The sequence below is a fragment of the Eptatretus burgeri genome, chromosome 7 (genome assembly GCF_056783735.1).
Source record: "Eptatretus burgeri isolate ZD-2024b chromosome 7, Ebu_testis_v1, whole genome shotgun sequence".
NCBI lineage: Eukaryota > Metazoa > Chordata > Myxini > Myxiniformes > Myxinidae > Eptatretus > Eptatretus burgeri.
In genome coordinates, this window is record NC_140967.1 from 65809257 (window position 1) to 65823365 (window position 14109).

The window sequence follows — 14109 nt, forward strand, 5'->3', positions numbered from 1 at the left end:
ACCGCAACGCCGCTTCACAACAACAACAACGCCAACAGCCACGACCTTTACCGTCACAACTCGCCCTCGCAACCATCGCATCACCGTCATTCCCGCGCCGCTTGTGGGCACCGATACTGGACTCGTGCAGGGCGCGCACCAAGCAGCGGGTGCAGAAACACCAGCCTTTCCGAAGAAATCGGATCAAAAACTATTCACGCCCACTTCTGTTCCGTCCTATCAGCGAGTATGGGGCGATTTGGCCCCGCCTCCAGGTGCGTCGGAGTAATATCGCTATATGCAGATTCATGGATCAAAAAGCATTCACGCCCACTTTTCCTCTGTCCAATGGGGAGCCAGCCAGAGGTAAAGGGTCGAAGGTGAAGGAGCGAAGCCACGGGGGCTATAAAGGGCCGCGTTCGCTCGCCAAAAAGGCAGTTGAGTCAGTCAAGTGGAGTTGGGAAGAGTCGGAGAGTTGAGTTGGGAAGTCAGTGAAGAGAAGAGTCGGAGAAAGCAGTTGGACGGAGCTGTGGAGAGTTGGAGAGGTGGCGGCGGCGAAGGCAGACGAGGGGGCGCTCGTGTCAGAGTCGGGGAGCTGCGGAGAGGGGAGGCCGATAACGCGACCGAGGTCGCGGTGGAGACGCTCGTCGCGGGACCCGAACCAGCGAGATATCCTCATCCCCCCCCCGAGCATCAACAACCCCCTCCTGTTTCCCCCCGCGCTGAGATAGTGCGAGAAGGGGGCCCCGTTTCCCACCCCATTCCAGACACTGTCCGCGAGGCCCGCGGAGTCGGGGCGCCACCGCCATTTTGCGGCTCATCACCAGACGGGTAGGCTCGACGCGGTCTCGGCCCCAGGCCCGTCTGCCCCCTCATAGTGGAGGGTGGTCCCTTTTTCTTTTGCTTTGAGTATATGTGTTGTCGGCGCCGTCTGTGAAGTAAAACTGTATAAGTGTTGCCGTGTGCTCGGTAGTCGGTGGTAGATCTGCATTGTGTTTTGCTTTTACATTTGCTTTTTGTGCATTATTGTGTGTTTCTTCTTCTTTTACATTTGCTTTTGGTGTATAATTGTATATGTGTGCTATCCGTGTGCCATCGCGAAATAAATGTGCTTTATGTTGAACTGTTTTTCCCGTTTCGCTTCGTCTTTTCTTTAATTGAATCTCCATCTTACTTCACGTAAAGGGTTGGTCGTGGGCTAAATACGCCCGATAAATAATCGAACCGTCGAGGCCGACGATAACACCGCTCGGTTATCCCGATAGTACGGAACGGGTCGCTTAAAGTGGCCCGTGTCCGAAGTCTACCTGCGGCGAGGTGCGATCGCCCGGTCTACCCTCCGTGTGGGTACTTAGGTAGGTCGAATTTGGCGAGCAACCCTATCCCACGCGGGGGGCCGATTGGCACGATCGTGGTGAGGCCGAAAGGCCCACCCGTGACTAGTTCCCGGCTTTAGTCCGAGAGGGTCACGACGGGATTGTCCGTCCAGTGGGCGACGTGCCGCGATTCGAGTTACGTGGCCGTCCGCACGCCGGCGGGCGCGAATCCGCAACACTGGTGTCAGGTCGTGCGATATAAACTCATCGCCCTCCTCGCAGCACTGGTATCGGAGAACGGGAAAACGGGCTGTCCTGTCTCCAGCTAAATTCACGGGAATCGGTCCAGGGGTGAGAGGAGCGACCCCCGATTCCCTCCAAATTACGAGCGAGCTAAATTAACCCTTTACGAGAAATAAGATGGCGTCTCAAGGCGAGCGGGACCCGGGGGTATTAGAAATGTATATGTGTAGTAATGTAGGATCCATGGGCCAGGATGAAATCCCCGTGCAGGAAATGTTGGTTGTGCAGGAACACGAACTCGCCCAACTGAACCCAGAGCCCGAAATAGGTGCGGCGGCGGCCGCGGTGTATGACACCTCCCCTTCCCCTCTCCGCCCAAACCCCCCGATCCTTGCCGAATCGGCTCACCGAAGCGCACCCGACATGGCCCAGCTATGCGCCATGCTGGCGGCAATGACAGCGAAGATGGATACAAACACAAAGGAAATGATAAACGAAATAAAAGGCATGAACGAAAAGATGGAAACAAACTCACTCGAAATGAAAGAGCTGCGGGGTGAGACGCAGAGCATGGGCCGAAGCCTGCAGGCGGGCATGAAGGCAGTGACCAGGGAGCTTAAAATGGCGACTCCACGTGTGGGAGCGAACGAGCTGGGAGGGAGTGCAACGGCTGTCGGGCCCGCGGTGGAGGCGGGTAAGGAGAAAATAATTCGGGAGACAAGAGACGAGGTGAAAGTAATTGGGAGGGAGAGAAAAGAACAATTAAGACGGAAAGCAAGGATGAGGTACGCGGAGATCGTGAAAGAGCAAGGAGTGAAAAACAGGGAAGGACGGGAGCGACTTAAGGAGAAAGCAAGGTTGACCTACATAAAGATAAGGGAAAGACGCCAGAAAGAAGCAGAGACTAATAGACACGAGGGGACAACAGAAACGAATAAATGTACAGAGACACGGGAGATGGGAACGATAGAGGAGAGACTGCATGATAATGACGGGGTTAGAGACGCACACACACACACAGAGGTAGTGGAGGACGATGAGGTTGAGCTCGCGGAGCGTGTAGGGACCCGGTGCGAGCAGCGGGATAGCCTCCTCCAGGAACGAGGGGAGGGAGTCTGCCCCCTTGAGGCGAGTCACGACCAGGTGGGTTCGGTCGTGCTTTGCGAGGTCGAGGGGAGGAGTGCTGTGGACGGGTGTACGCCGAGCTTGGGGGGTATAGAGGCCCCGGAGACCCTTGTGGGGACACGAATCCCCAGTGTGGTTGTCCCGGTGTGTGTGGTGTCGAGGTGTGTGTTCACGAGTGTGGCGAAATGCGTGCTGCAACGCACGCATAGCGCGGGTCCAAGGGCATGTGTGAGAGCGACCGGGTGGGTGACAAAGACCCGGTGTGTGGAAGCGACCCCGTGTGTGAGTGGTGTGGTGGTAAGTGTGCAGAAGGGCGTGCTTCCCAGCGCGCCGTGTGTGAGTGAAACACCGCGGTTGAGTGCCCCCGCGTGTGTGAGTGAGGCACGGTGTATGAGTGAGGCACCGCGGATGAGTGCCCCCGCGTGTGTGAGTGAGGCACGGTGTATGAGTGAGGCACGGCGGATGAGTGCCCCCGCGTGTGTGAGTAGTATGGTTTGTGTGAGGGAAATGGCACGAGTGAGTGAAAGGCCGCGAGTGAGTGGAGCCACGTGTGCAAGGGAAATGGCATGCGTGAGTGAGCGGCCGAGTGTGAGAGAGACAGCGTGTGCAAGGTCGCTGTGTGTAAGGGAGATGTCGGTCGGCATGTGTGAACATGCAGCCGCGTCTCCCGGTGTGAGTTTAATGGTGAGGTGTGTTAGCGTCGTAACACGCGGGAGTGCGTGTGTTGAATGGCGACGGAGACTGCGACAGAGGAAAGAAAGCCGAGTAGCGGCTGTAGTTGTTTCGGGGACCGTGCCGGGTTCACCCAGCAGCGAGCACGAGGTCCGTGCTGTGCAACGCACGAGGCCCCCACGTGCTCGCTTGCGAGAGTGAAGTCCCGGTCGGGAAACGCACGCGGTGGATTTGCCGATCCCGCGGACGGACAAAGTTTAGGCAGGATTACGGATTTGGACCGAACGGGTTCTCCACGCGATCGTGTGTGTTAAGCTCCAACTGGCAAAGCACATGTGTTCGCGTGGGGAACCCCTCGAGACGTGGGGCTTGTGTTTTTTTTATGCGCACGGTGACGTCATGGCTGCACGCGGGGTTGGAATCCGGCAAGAGGGGTATCCCTGCCGGATGGTACCGTCCAAGGAGGGACGAGGAACACGTGCAGCTGCATGACGTCACGGGCAGGTGCAAAGTGCGCGAGTTGCCGCGCTGGTGCTGCGCATGTGAAAAAAAAAAAAGCAAGCCTCACTTTCGGGTGCACAGGATTCCTGGGCAAGGGGTGGAAGACCCCCTTGACCAGGGCACAGGATGGAAACTAGTTAGGGGGAAGGGTTAGCTTAGCTAGACCGACTTCATGGGGCAGGGGTAAGTCCTCATGGAGTCCGTGGAATGGATGAGTTAGAGGGATTGTAGCGAGATTTAGGTTGGGAAATTGATTAATGGGATTATTTGGAGACATTGACAGACTTGTGGATGTGTAGCGGGGACGTAGCTTAGCTACGTAGTGTTAAAAGGAACGTGCTGTAGTTTAAGGGACGACGTGGGAGCACAAGTTAGTTAGGGGAGGTGGTTAGAAGGATGGCAGAGTTCAGCGGTGTGTGTGTTGAAGAGTTGTGAGGTGAGTACATGATGAGTGAGTGAGGCCAGCGGGTCTGTGTGAATGGAGCGAATGGGGAATGCATGGTGCGATGAGTGATTGGGGGGAGGAGTGACTCCCGCCCAAGGGACCCCGGGGTCAGTGTAGAGTGAGTTAGGGGGTTAGTTAAATTGAAAAATGGAGGTCGTTTTATTGTTGGTGTGAACGTAGGCTCGAAACCCATTTGGAGGGGTGCAGGAGCCCTGTTGACAGGCTGGGAGCGTGGTGGCGAAAGGTGAGTATCGCTGAGTGGGTACCCCGGGCACCAGGCTAGTCGGCCGTGGTAGGCCAAGGGCCCATGGGGGGCCGGGATAGCGTAGTGGGCACGGGTGCGCCTGCTTGGTGCGGGGGCCCGGGGCGCCATTAGCCGCGTGGGCAGTGTTGTGGGCACGGGTGACCCTCGGAAAGGGGCCTGGGAAGCCAGCCTGCCACGTGTGCGTTTCAGGGGAGGTGCCATGGGGGGCACTCCCCGGTGTTAGGGAGCTGGTAGGCTCGGAGGCAGTGTAGTGCCCGGGGGTGCCATAGCGGGAGATTCGGCAGAGGGTCGTGCCTGCCAAAGGGAGCCACGTGTCCCAGCCATGAGACCGTGTGAGGGCACGGAGAGAAAATTGGGGGGCAAGGCCCGAAATTGTGAGGACACCAACACAGGCGACGGGAATCTGGGTTGTTAGAACCAATAGCTTAAGCGCGAGGCGCTTGTTGAAAGCCCCGGGGTAGTTTAACAGGTTAATGGTTAGGGTAGATTAGGAAGTGTACCCCTCCGCACCATCCATCCCCTCGCTCTCGTTGTGGGCCGCTGGACCCACTTTGGTTATAGATCGCTGAACTCTGGGGAGGCCATCCTGAGGCTTAGATTGGGCCTCAGCACAGGACGCTAGCTCTCCCTTATTCCCCTCCGGGAAGGGAACGTAGGGGTTGGGAGTAGGCTAGGTGACAGGATAGGTTAGCCGAACAAGGACAGTACAGGGGGTTAGGGGACGATTTATAGTGGGGAAGTAAAAAAAAAGAAAAAGTTGGGGCTAAATTAGGGTTTGACAAATTAAGGGAGTGGGTATGTACAGTGACAGGCAAAGGCGATAGGTGGGAGGGAGACAGGTAGGTAGGTCCGAGCCCGCCTGCCGAGTGGCCAGCACCACCGCACTCCCTCCACCAACCTCCACTGAACGGCAAAGGCTGGCCAGCTTCATCTGCTGGCTGCGTTGCTGCAAGGCAAAGGCCGGCCCACTTCATCGGCAGCTGTTGTTTTGCTGCAAGGCCTGTGTCGGCTGGATCGTCTGCAGCTGCTGTGCTGCAAGGCCTGGGCCGGTCGGATTGTCTGCAGCTGCTGTGCTTCAAAGCCTGTGCCGGCCAGTTCATCTGCCGGCTGTGTTTGCCTGCAGCGGCCTTCTTCTGCGGGCTGTGTTTGCCTGCTGCCTTTGCCATGCCATGCCCACTGCCCCTGTTCACCAGCCCCCGTTCAATTTTGCGTTGCCCCCACCCCCCTGTTCATTGCCATGTGCGCCAGGATCAAGGCAACAGTTTGCAAGCTGCGAGAACTGCCCTGTTGGCAGCTACAACACAGGCCTGCAGTGGCGGCCCGTGCACCATGTTTGCATCCATCCATTCATCCATCCATCCATCCATCCATCCATCCATTGTGCTCATTGCGTGTGCCACTTGAGCTGGCACGGAGACTGCGTTTGTGCAGCCCATGCACCGTTGTGGTTCACTGGGTTCATTTCAAAAGGGAAGGCCTTGGACTGCGTGTGAGCAGCCGGCCACGTTCCCTGTCACCTGCATTGGTTGAGTCAGAGACTGCATGTGAGCAGCCTGGCTCCCTGCTAACTGCTTTCTTTTTGCAGAGTCCATTGATCCTGGGCCATGGTTTAGTGTAAAATTTGTAAGTTAAGGTTAAGATGTACTGTACATATGAGTGCGCCCCCGGCATGTCTGTCTTAGCGCCGGCAATTTTATTTAAGTCGTCCGTGTGAGTGAGTTTGTTTAGGTAGTTACTCAGCCCTCAGGTTATTTATTTTGGGGACACGAATACCATGAATGTCGCACTCAGGGATCCGTAGGTAAAATGTACTCGGGGAAAACTACACATGATGGCACATGAAAATTTGACGACTCGGGATGAGTCTGTAAAAAGGGGAGGGGGTAGTGTTGTGGTTGACGAAATTCGCAAACCACCATTCAGGTCCCTTAGGTGAGATATCTCTGTAAGTATATGTGTAGTTAGGCCCAAACCCGTTGTTTAGAGGGAATAAATGTCATTCATTCGGGCTGCGACCCCTTTAGATAGCCGTTTTTCTTTTACTATCTTTATTTTGGACCAGCCGCCATTACTACCATTACTACCACCACCAACCACGTCTCAGCAGCCATCACACAACAACCACCAACCGCAACGCCGCTTCACAACAACAACAACGCCAACAGCCACGACCTTTACCGTCACAACTCGCCCTCGCAACCATCGCATCACCGTCATTCCCGCGCCGCTTGTGGGCACCGATACTGGACTCGTGCAGGGCACGCACCGAGCAGCGGGTGCAGAAACACCAGCCTTTCCGAAGAAATCGGATCAAAAACTATTCACGCCCACTTCTGTTCCGTCCTATCAGCGAGCATGGGGCGATTTGGCCCCGCCTCCAGGTGCGTCGGAGTAATATCGCTATATGCAGATTCATGGATCAAAAAGCATTCACGCCCACTTTTCCTCTGTCCAATGGGGAGCCAGCCAGAGGTAAAGGATCGAAGGTGAAGGAGCGAAGCCACGGGGGCTATAAAGGGCCGCGTTCACTCGCCAAAAAGGCAGTTGAGTCAGTCAAGTGGAGTTGGGAAGAGTCGGAAAGTTGAGTTGGGAAGTCAGTGAAGAGAAGAGTCGGAGAAAGCAGTTGGACGGAGCTGTGGAGAGTTGGAGAGTTGGAGAGGTGGCGGCGGCGAAGGCAGTCGAGGGGGCGCTCGTGTCAGAGTCGGGGAGCTGCGGAGAGGGGAGGCCGATAACGCGACCGAGGTCGCGGTGGAGACGCTCGTCGCGGGACCCGAACCAGCGGGATATCCTCATCCCCCCCGAGCATCAACAACCCCCTCCTGTTTCCCCCCCGCGCTGAGATAGTGCGAGAAGGGGGCCCCGTTTCCCACCCCATTCCAGACACTGTCCACGAGGCCCGCGGAGTCGGGGCGCCACCGCCATTTTGTGGCTCATCACCAGACGGGTAGGCTCGACGCGGTCTCGGCCCCAGGCCCGTCTGCCCCCCTCATCGTGGAGGGTGGTACCTTTTTCTTTTGCTTTGAGTATATGTGTTGTCGGCGCCGTCTGTGAAGTAAAACTGTTTTAGTGTTGCCGTGTGCTCGGTAGTCGGTGGTAGATCTGCATTGTGTTTTGCTTTTACATTTGCTTTTTGTGCATTATTGTGTGTTTCTTCTTCTTTTACATTTGCTTTTGGTGTATAATTGTATATGTGTGCTATCCGTGTGCCATCGCGAAATAAATGTGCTTTATGTTGAACTGTTTTTCCCGTTTCGCTTCGTCTTTTCTTTAATTGAATCTCCATCTTACTTCACGTAAAGGGTTGGTCGTGGGCGAAATACGCTCGATAAATAATCGAACCGTCGAGGCCGACGATAACACCACTCGGTTGTCCCGATAGTACGGAACGGGTCGCTTAAAGTGGCCCGTGTCTGAAGTCGACCGGCGGCGAGGTGCGATCGCCCGGTCTACCCTCCGTGTGGGTACTTAGGTAGGTCGAATTTGGCGAGCAACCCTATCCCACGCGGGGGGCCGATTGGCACGATCGTGGTGAGGCCGAAAGGCCCACCCGTGACTAGTTCCCGGCGTTAGTCCGAGAGGGTCACGACGGGATTGTCCGTCCGGTGGGCGACGTGCAGCGATTCGAGTTACGTGGCCGTCCGCACGCCGGCGGGCGCGAATCCGCAACAATATTAATTCAGCCTGGGAAGTCTTCCACAGAATCCTGCTCTCTCTTATTCACAGATTAATCCCATCTCATCTTCAGTAAACTTACCAATCCTCCTGCTCTTGGTACTCTGAATCCTGCAGTGAGACAACTACATGAAAAAAATAACTTGCATTCTCCTCCAGGAAGGCAAATCCAACTGAAGGCAACCAAAGATCATTCCGCAAGGCCTGTAACAAGTTTGTGTCCACTCTCAGGAGATCCAGAAAACAACATCTGTCCAATCTCAAGAATGAGCTTTCAAACTTGTCTCTCTCCTCTAAAACCTGGTGACACCTTGTCAAATCAGTCTCTGGTGTCTGCTTTCCATTCCTTCCCTCTTTTCCAATGGCACCACAGCCAACTCTGCTCATGAGAGCGCCGAATGCCTCAATTCTGTGTTTGATTCAAAATATTGTGTCCTTATAACCACTCGCTCACACCAAACTCCTCCTGCATTCTGTGTCTTTTGCACCTGAGAAGGTGGAAAAGCTTCTGGCAATCCTTGACTCTGACTCTGCAACTGCACCGGGCGACATCAGCTCATGTGTCCAAAAACCTGCTCTGCTGTTCTTGCACATCCTCTCTCTACCATTTTCACCCTATCATTTACCATAGGTCATCTTCCATTTCCTTGGAAAATCAGCCAACATCATAGTATTGCACAAGAAGGTGTAAAAATGGATCTCCTTATTTACAGACCAATCAGTTTACTTCCAATTGGCAGAAAAGTCATGGAATCCATCATCACAGTTGACATAAAATCATTCCTTTTCTCCAACAGCCTCATCTCAGATCATCAATTTGGATTCAGACCTGGTCAGTTTACCTTGGACATGCTGCTTCTACTCTCCCAACTATGGTGGAGGCCCTCAATATTAGACATGAGATCAGGGCCGTTTTTCTAGACATATCTCGAGCCTTCGATAGTCTGGCATCCTGCCTTGCTCTCCAAACTGTCTGCCTATTGAATCCCAGACCAACTCTACTCTTAGATTACTGACTTGCTCCACTCTAATAGGCAATGTGCAGCTCTCAGCAGAACCCTTTCTTCTCCTCTCCCTGTCAAGGCTGGAGTACCCCAAGACAATGTTCTTGGCCCCATATTATTCCTAATCTTCATCAATGATCTCACTGACTCTCTCAAAAATCCTCTTTATCTCTTTGCTGATGACTCCACTCTCTGCTGTGACATCCCTCTGACAGACAGGCAGTCGCCTCTCCCCTCTCCTCAGACCTTGACAAAATTATATGCTGGTCAAACACTTAGAAAATGTCTTTCAATCCAGAGAAATCTCACACTCTCACACTCTCTCTCCAAAAGGACCATACCGAAAACCCTCCCATCTACTTTCTGAACAACCATCTTGAAGAGGTTCAGTCACTCAAACTCTTGGGTTTCACTCTCTGCCATGATCTCTCTTGGGAAAACCACATTTCAAAGTTGGCCTCCAAAGCCAGATGCCGACTGGGCATCCTCAGTCGTGCAAAGTCCTTCCTTTACACACCTGGGCTCCGATCCACCGACAAGGCTTTCATCCACAGCTTGATGGAGTACTGCTCTCTCCTCTGGGCTGGCTCCCCGACCTCACATCTTACTCAGCCTGATGCCGTGGAAACCAGGGCTTTCAAGATCAAGAGTCTATGGGATCACTTCGCCATCGCTGCACGTCGGTGGTCTCTCTGTCTCCTTCTGCCTCTTTTCTGGTCTTGCATCCTCAGCCCTCTCCATACTTTGCCCCCACCCCCCTTCCCCCAGGTATCTGGAGGACACATGCGGTCCACCAGCAACCACCTCCGAGTGAAACTGCCTAAATCCTGAACCACTGCACACCTCCACTCATTTAATCCTCTTTTTTCCTGACTGTTGAACCACCTTCAACACTCTCTTCAATCTCATTCTTTCATCCAGGTCTTCAAGACAGTTATTCACCACCATCTCAAGTCAACACCCCCTCCCCCCACCCCATCCAAAACCAGATCTTTTCTACACCCGTTAAACCACCTCTCACCCCTCCCAAATTTTTGCTTATGTAGCCATCGTGTCCACCCTTTGCATTCTCCCCATACCCCTCGTCAACACCGACATCCCTTGTTTGTCCATCTCCGTCTACTTTCTCCTTCCATCCTGCTGTTGGCGTTTCCCCTTTCTCCTGCTGTCCACTTTGTTATGTTGTGTGCTCCTCTGTTCTGTGTCCCCGCTCTTCCACAAGCCTAGACCATGTATAAAAAAGAAAAAGAAAAAAAAGATTCGTCCCGATCGCACATGTATAGAGGGGAGTGAGATAATTTATTTCACTCTGCTTGCCTGCCTGGCAGTTTAACAGAATTGAAAATCTTTGCAAAAAGGAAACACTGTTTTTAAGGATGTTATAAAGGACACAAACAACAGGCATGAATAACGAATGTAACGCGTTAGATCGGGTGGTGTAATAGACACTGCCACTCATTTAAACAATGGCAGTAAATTCCAGAATTAATTAATTTACATGACTTTTCCAATCTTTATATTACTTTAAATTGAATTATGTATTTGAACACCGGAGAACACAAATCACCTTCTTTGCACTTTGAAACCCTTCGGTCGAGCAGTACTGTACTTGGACATGTCAAATAGGGTCGTGTATAAGATTTCTTGAATGGCACTAATGTTCCCAAATATTATTTAACAATCTTTAAAATCATTATTTTATTTAGATTGATGTAAATATGTAAATGCTGTGTTCTATGAACATGTTCCATGAACTCTCTAGTTTGGTCTGCATTGCATATTTAGGGGGTTAGGGTTGTGGATGTAGGGAGTTGCTGTTGCGCTCAAACATCTTTAACCCTCCAAAAATGAATGCACAGTTCGGCACCAATCGGATGGCGTATCTGTGACACCAACACTATCCGAAAACAACAGTCCTACCAATGGTTTTGCTCGAGAAAGACGATGCATTATCACCAATGTGCAAATGATTGCAGACGGAACAGCCAGCTTCGGACAGTGTTCCACTGTTTTATACCTCTTGGCAGCGTTGCACCACAAGGAATTTTAGTTGACTAAGATTATGCCGGAAACAAACTCAGAATTGGACAGCTGACATCTTCTTCCTCTTTCGGCTGCTCCCGTTAGGGGTCGCCACAGCGGATCATCCGTATGATCCGCATAGTGATTTGGCACTTTTTTGGACTACATTGGATGTGGACAGCTGACATGTGGCAGCTGACATGCGGCACATGGACTGTTGTTTTGTCCATGTGTCCACATGGACACATGTCAGCTGACAATTGGACAGCTGAGATGTGGCACATTATTCTGAACTACACTGATAACTACAATGCTTAAAATGCTACATTACAAGGTATTTCGACCAGGTGACCTGAATTAAGCATTTCAGGAAAACAATGTTTTCAATTTGTAATAATACTGTTTGGCTTTCTCGACACATTATTCCTTTGACTGTAGTACTTGTTTCCTACCTTTTCTTATTGCCTCCGCCACCGAAGGTGAAGGGGGTTATGTTGTCACCTGTTTCTGTCTGTTTAATTGTCTGTCTGTTTGTTTGTGTACAGGATATCTCAAAATGTTGTGGACGGATCTGCATGAAATTTTGTGGACAGGTTGGGTGTGCGACAAGGACGAACCGATTAGATTTCGGTGAAGATCCGGATCTGGATCTGGATCCGACTACGAGAATTTTTTAAGTGATTCTTTACCAGTGAGAGATAGAGCCAAAAATGATATATAGCACGATTTCTCAAAAATGTGTTGGGCCCAATATGTTCTCGTGGATCAGGCATTACAGGGTGGAGTTATGCGCTCTATCGAGTGCCCTTATAGTTTTGTCACTGTTATTCACCATGGCAGTAAAGTTATAAAGTTGTCAAAGGCAATATAAGAATAAAAATTGAAAGGGCACTCGGGTAGGGCGCATACCTCCACCACGTAATGCCTGATCCATGAGAACATATCGGGCCCAACACATTTTTGAGATATCGTGCTATATATCGTTTGTGGCCCGATCTCGCAATGGTGAAGAATCACTTTAAAAATTCTAGTAGTCGGATCCGGATCCGGATCTTCAACAAAATCGAATCAGTTCATTCTCGTCACACACCGAACCTGTCCACAAAATTTAATCCGGATCCGTGCACAACTTTTTGAAATATCCTGTACACAAAAAACAGACAGAAAGGGGTGAAAACATAACCTCCTTCACCTTTGGTGGCGGAGGTAATAATGCCATTGTACATAATATGTTGGGTGTTCAATAAATGTTCTTGAGTGAGATCCTCTGAATAGTCCAAGACACACCACCGTTTTTATTTTTCATTATATTGGTAAGAGGAAGCTAATGATTCAATGAAATGAAGATTTTTTTTGTTTGTTTTAAAATTACAGTTGATTAAAAGGAAAATGACAAGAAGGCAAAGTAATTGAATGAATAAAGAGTTATGGATGAAAGATGGGTTTCAGACCATGTTCCTTCATGAGGTGAAGAAGGCCCAAGCGAGTATTTTCCACACTGCATACATCAATGGCCAGCTCGTCTTCACTGCTCACTGCCAGAAGTTGGGCACCACTGCACGCAGTATCCAAAACAACGCCCTCACACAGTTGTACTGTGCTCATATCACACTCTCACACCCTGCACTCAAAACACTCAAGGAAATATTCAGCATAGCCATTTTACACCATTTCCTGATCTGCGCAGGAAACAAAAAAATGGGAATTGTATCACACTTTGATGACAAATTATACTGATCATCATCATCATCATCATCATCCTTACGCCACATTAACTGTGTTGCTCACGGTAGCTTAACCCAAACCCGAACCCTTTTTGGGAGACATGGCTGTGTCAATGATGTAATGTCTCCTGCAGAAGGCAGGACTTTGGCGATGAAACAAGTATACACTCGCCTACTCATTGCAAAAACTCGACGCAAGAGTTGATCTTGTGTAGAGTTTACGATGAGATGCAAGGGACTAATTCATATTCTGTGAAGAACTCTAAACAACCGCAAGATAAGAGCGCAAGTGGACATTTTCAAGAAGACAAATACCTTTCTCCAAAGCAACAGCATTGAGTGGAAAGATCTTTGTGGTATACGTGTGCTGACGGTGCTGCGATAATGATGGGTGCACGGTCGTGGCTTACAGGGAAAGGTCAAGTGCGTGTCACCGAATGTGAATGTCACTCATTATTGCACGATCCATAGTCAAGTCCGAGCTGTAAAAACATTGCCAGTGTGCCTTCGGACTGTGGTGGAGGTCTTCGTACCAGCAACGAACTTCATTAAGGCACGTGCTTTGATTAGGCGTCTCTTTTGAGACCTCTGCGAAGAAACCGGTGATAGATACGAAGTTCTTCTTCTCAATGCATGTCTGATGACTCCGGAGAATGGCTACTAAAGGGATTTTTGCATGAAGAGATGGCAGTGATTTTTTTTTCTTTGTACAAAGAGAGAAACAAGACTTAATTAAAAAGTTTTGTGCGAGAAAATTGTTTCTCTGCTTGAATACCTCATCAATATGTTTGATAGACTTCATGACATCAACCAGTGAGTTCTGGGAAAACATTCAAACTTGAATGCGCACAGACAGATACTGAATTTTACTACACAAGAACTACACTAAATGTGAGATTTTCCAGGATTGAAGGGCATGTTCCGGTAATCAGATCAGCATCAAATCTATTCCACATCAGCAGAGAGTGACGCAGCTGCTCTCTACTTGTCAGGAGGATTGGATGCTGTAGGATACAATGTGGAGTCATATGTAAAAAAAGAAAACAGGGTTTGTTCAGTTGTAAGTGAATGCCTACTGGTTGCCAAAATGGCCTTTGGAGTTCTCCTGTCACAGTGGATTATTCACAGCCCCCTACAATTA

The 14109-nt window shown here is 50.9% G+C and overlaps 1 protein-coding gene across 3 annotated transcripts in view; it reads right to left on the minus strand.

Annotated features, from left to right (window-relative positions):
* LOC147023439 (protein phosphatase 1 regulatory subunit 16A-like) overlaps positions 1-14109 on the minus strand; it is a 61233-nt gene that overhangs the window by 14354 nt on the left and 32770 nt on the right. For all 3 annotated transcript variants that reach the window (XM_085888858.1, XM_085888857.1, XM_085888859.1), the window contains one exon: positions 12696-12799. In XM_085888858.1, the coding sequence (XP_085744984.1) occupies positions 12696-12799 (104 nt within the window). The remainder of the gene's footprint in view (positions 1-12695; positions 12800-14109) is intronic.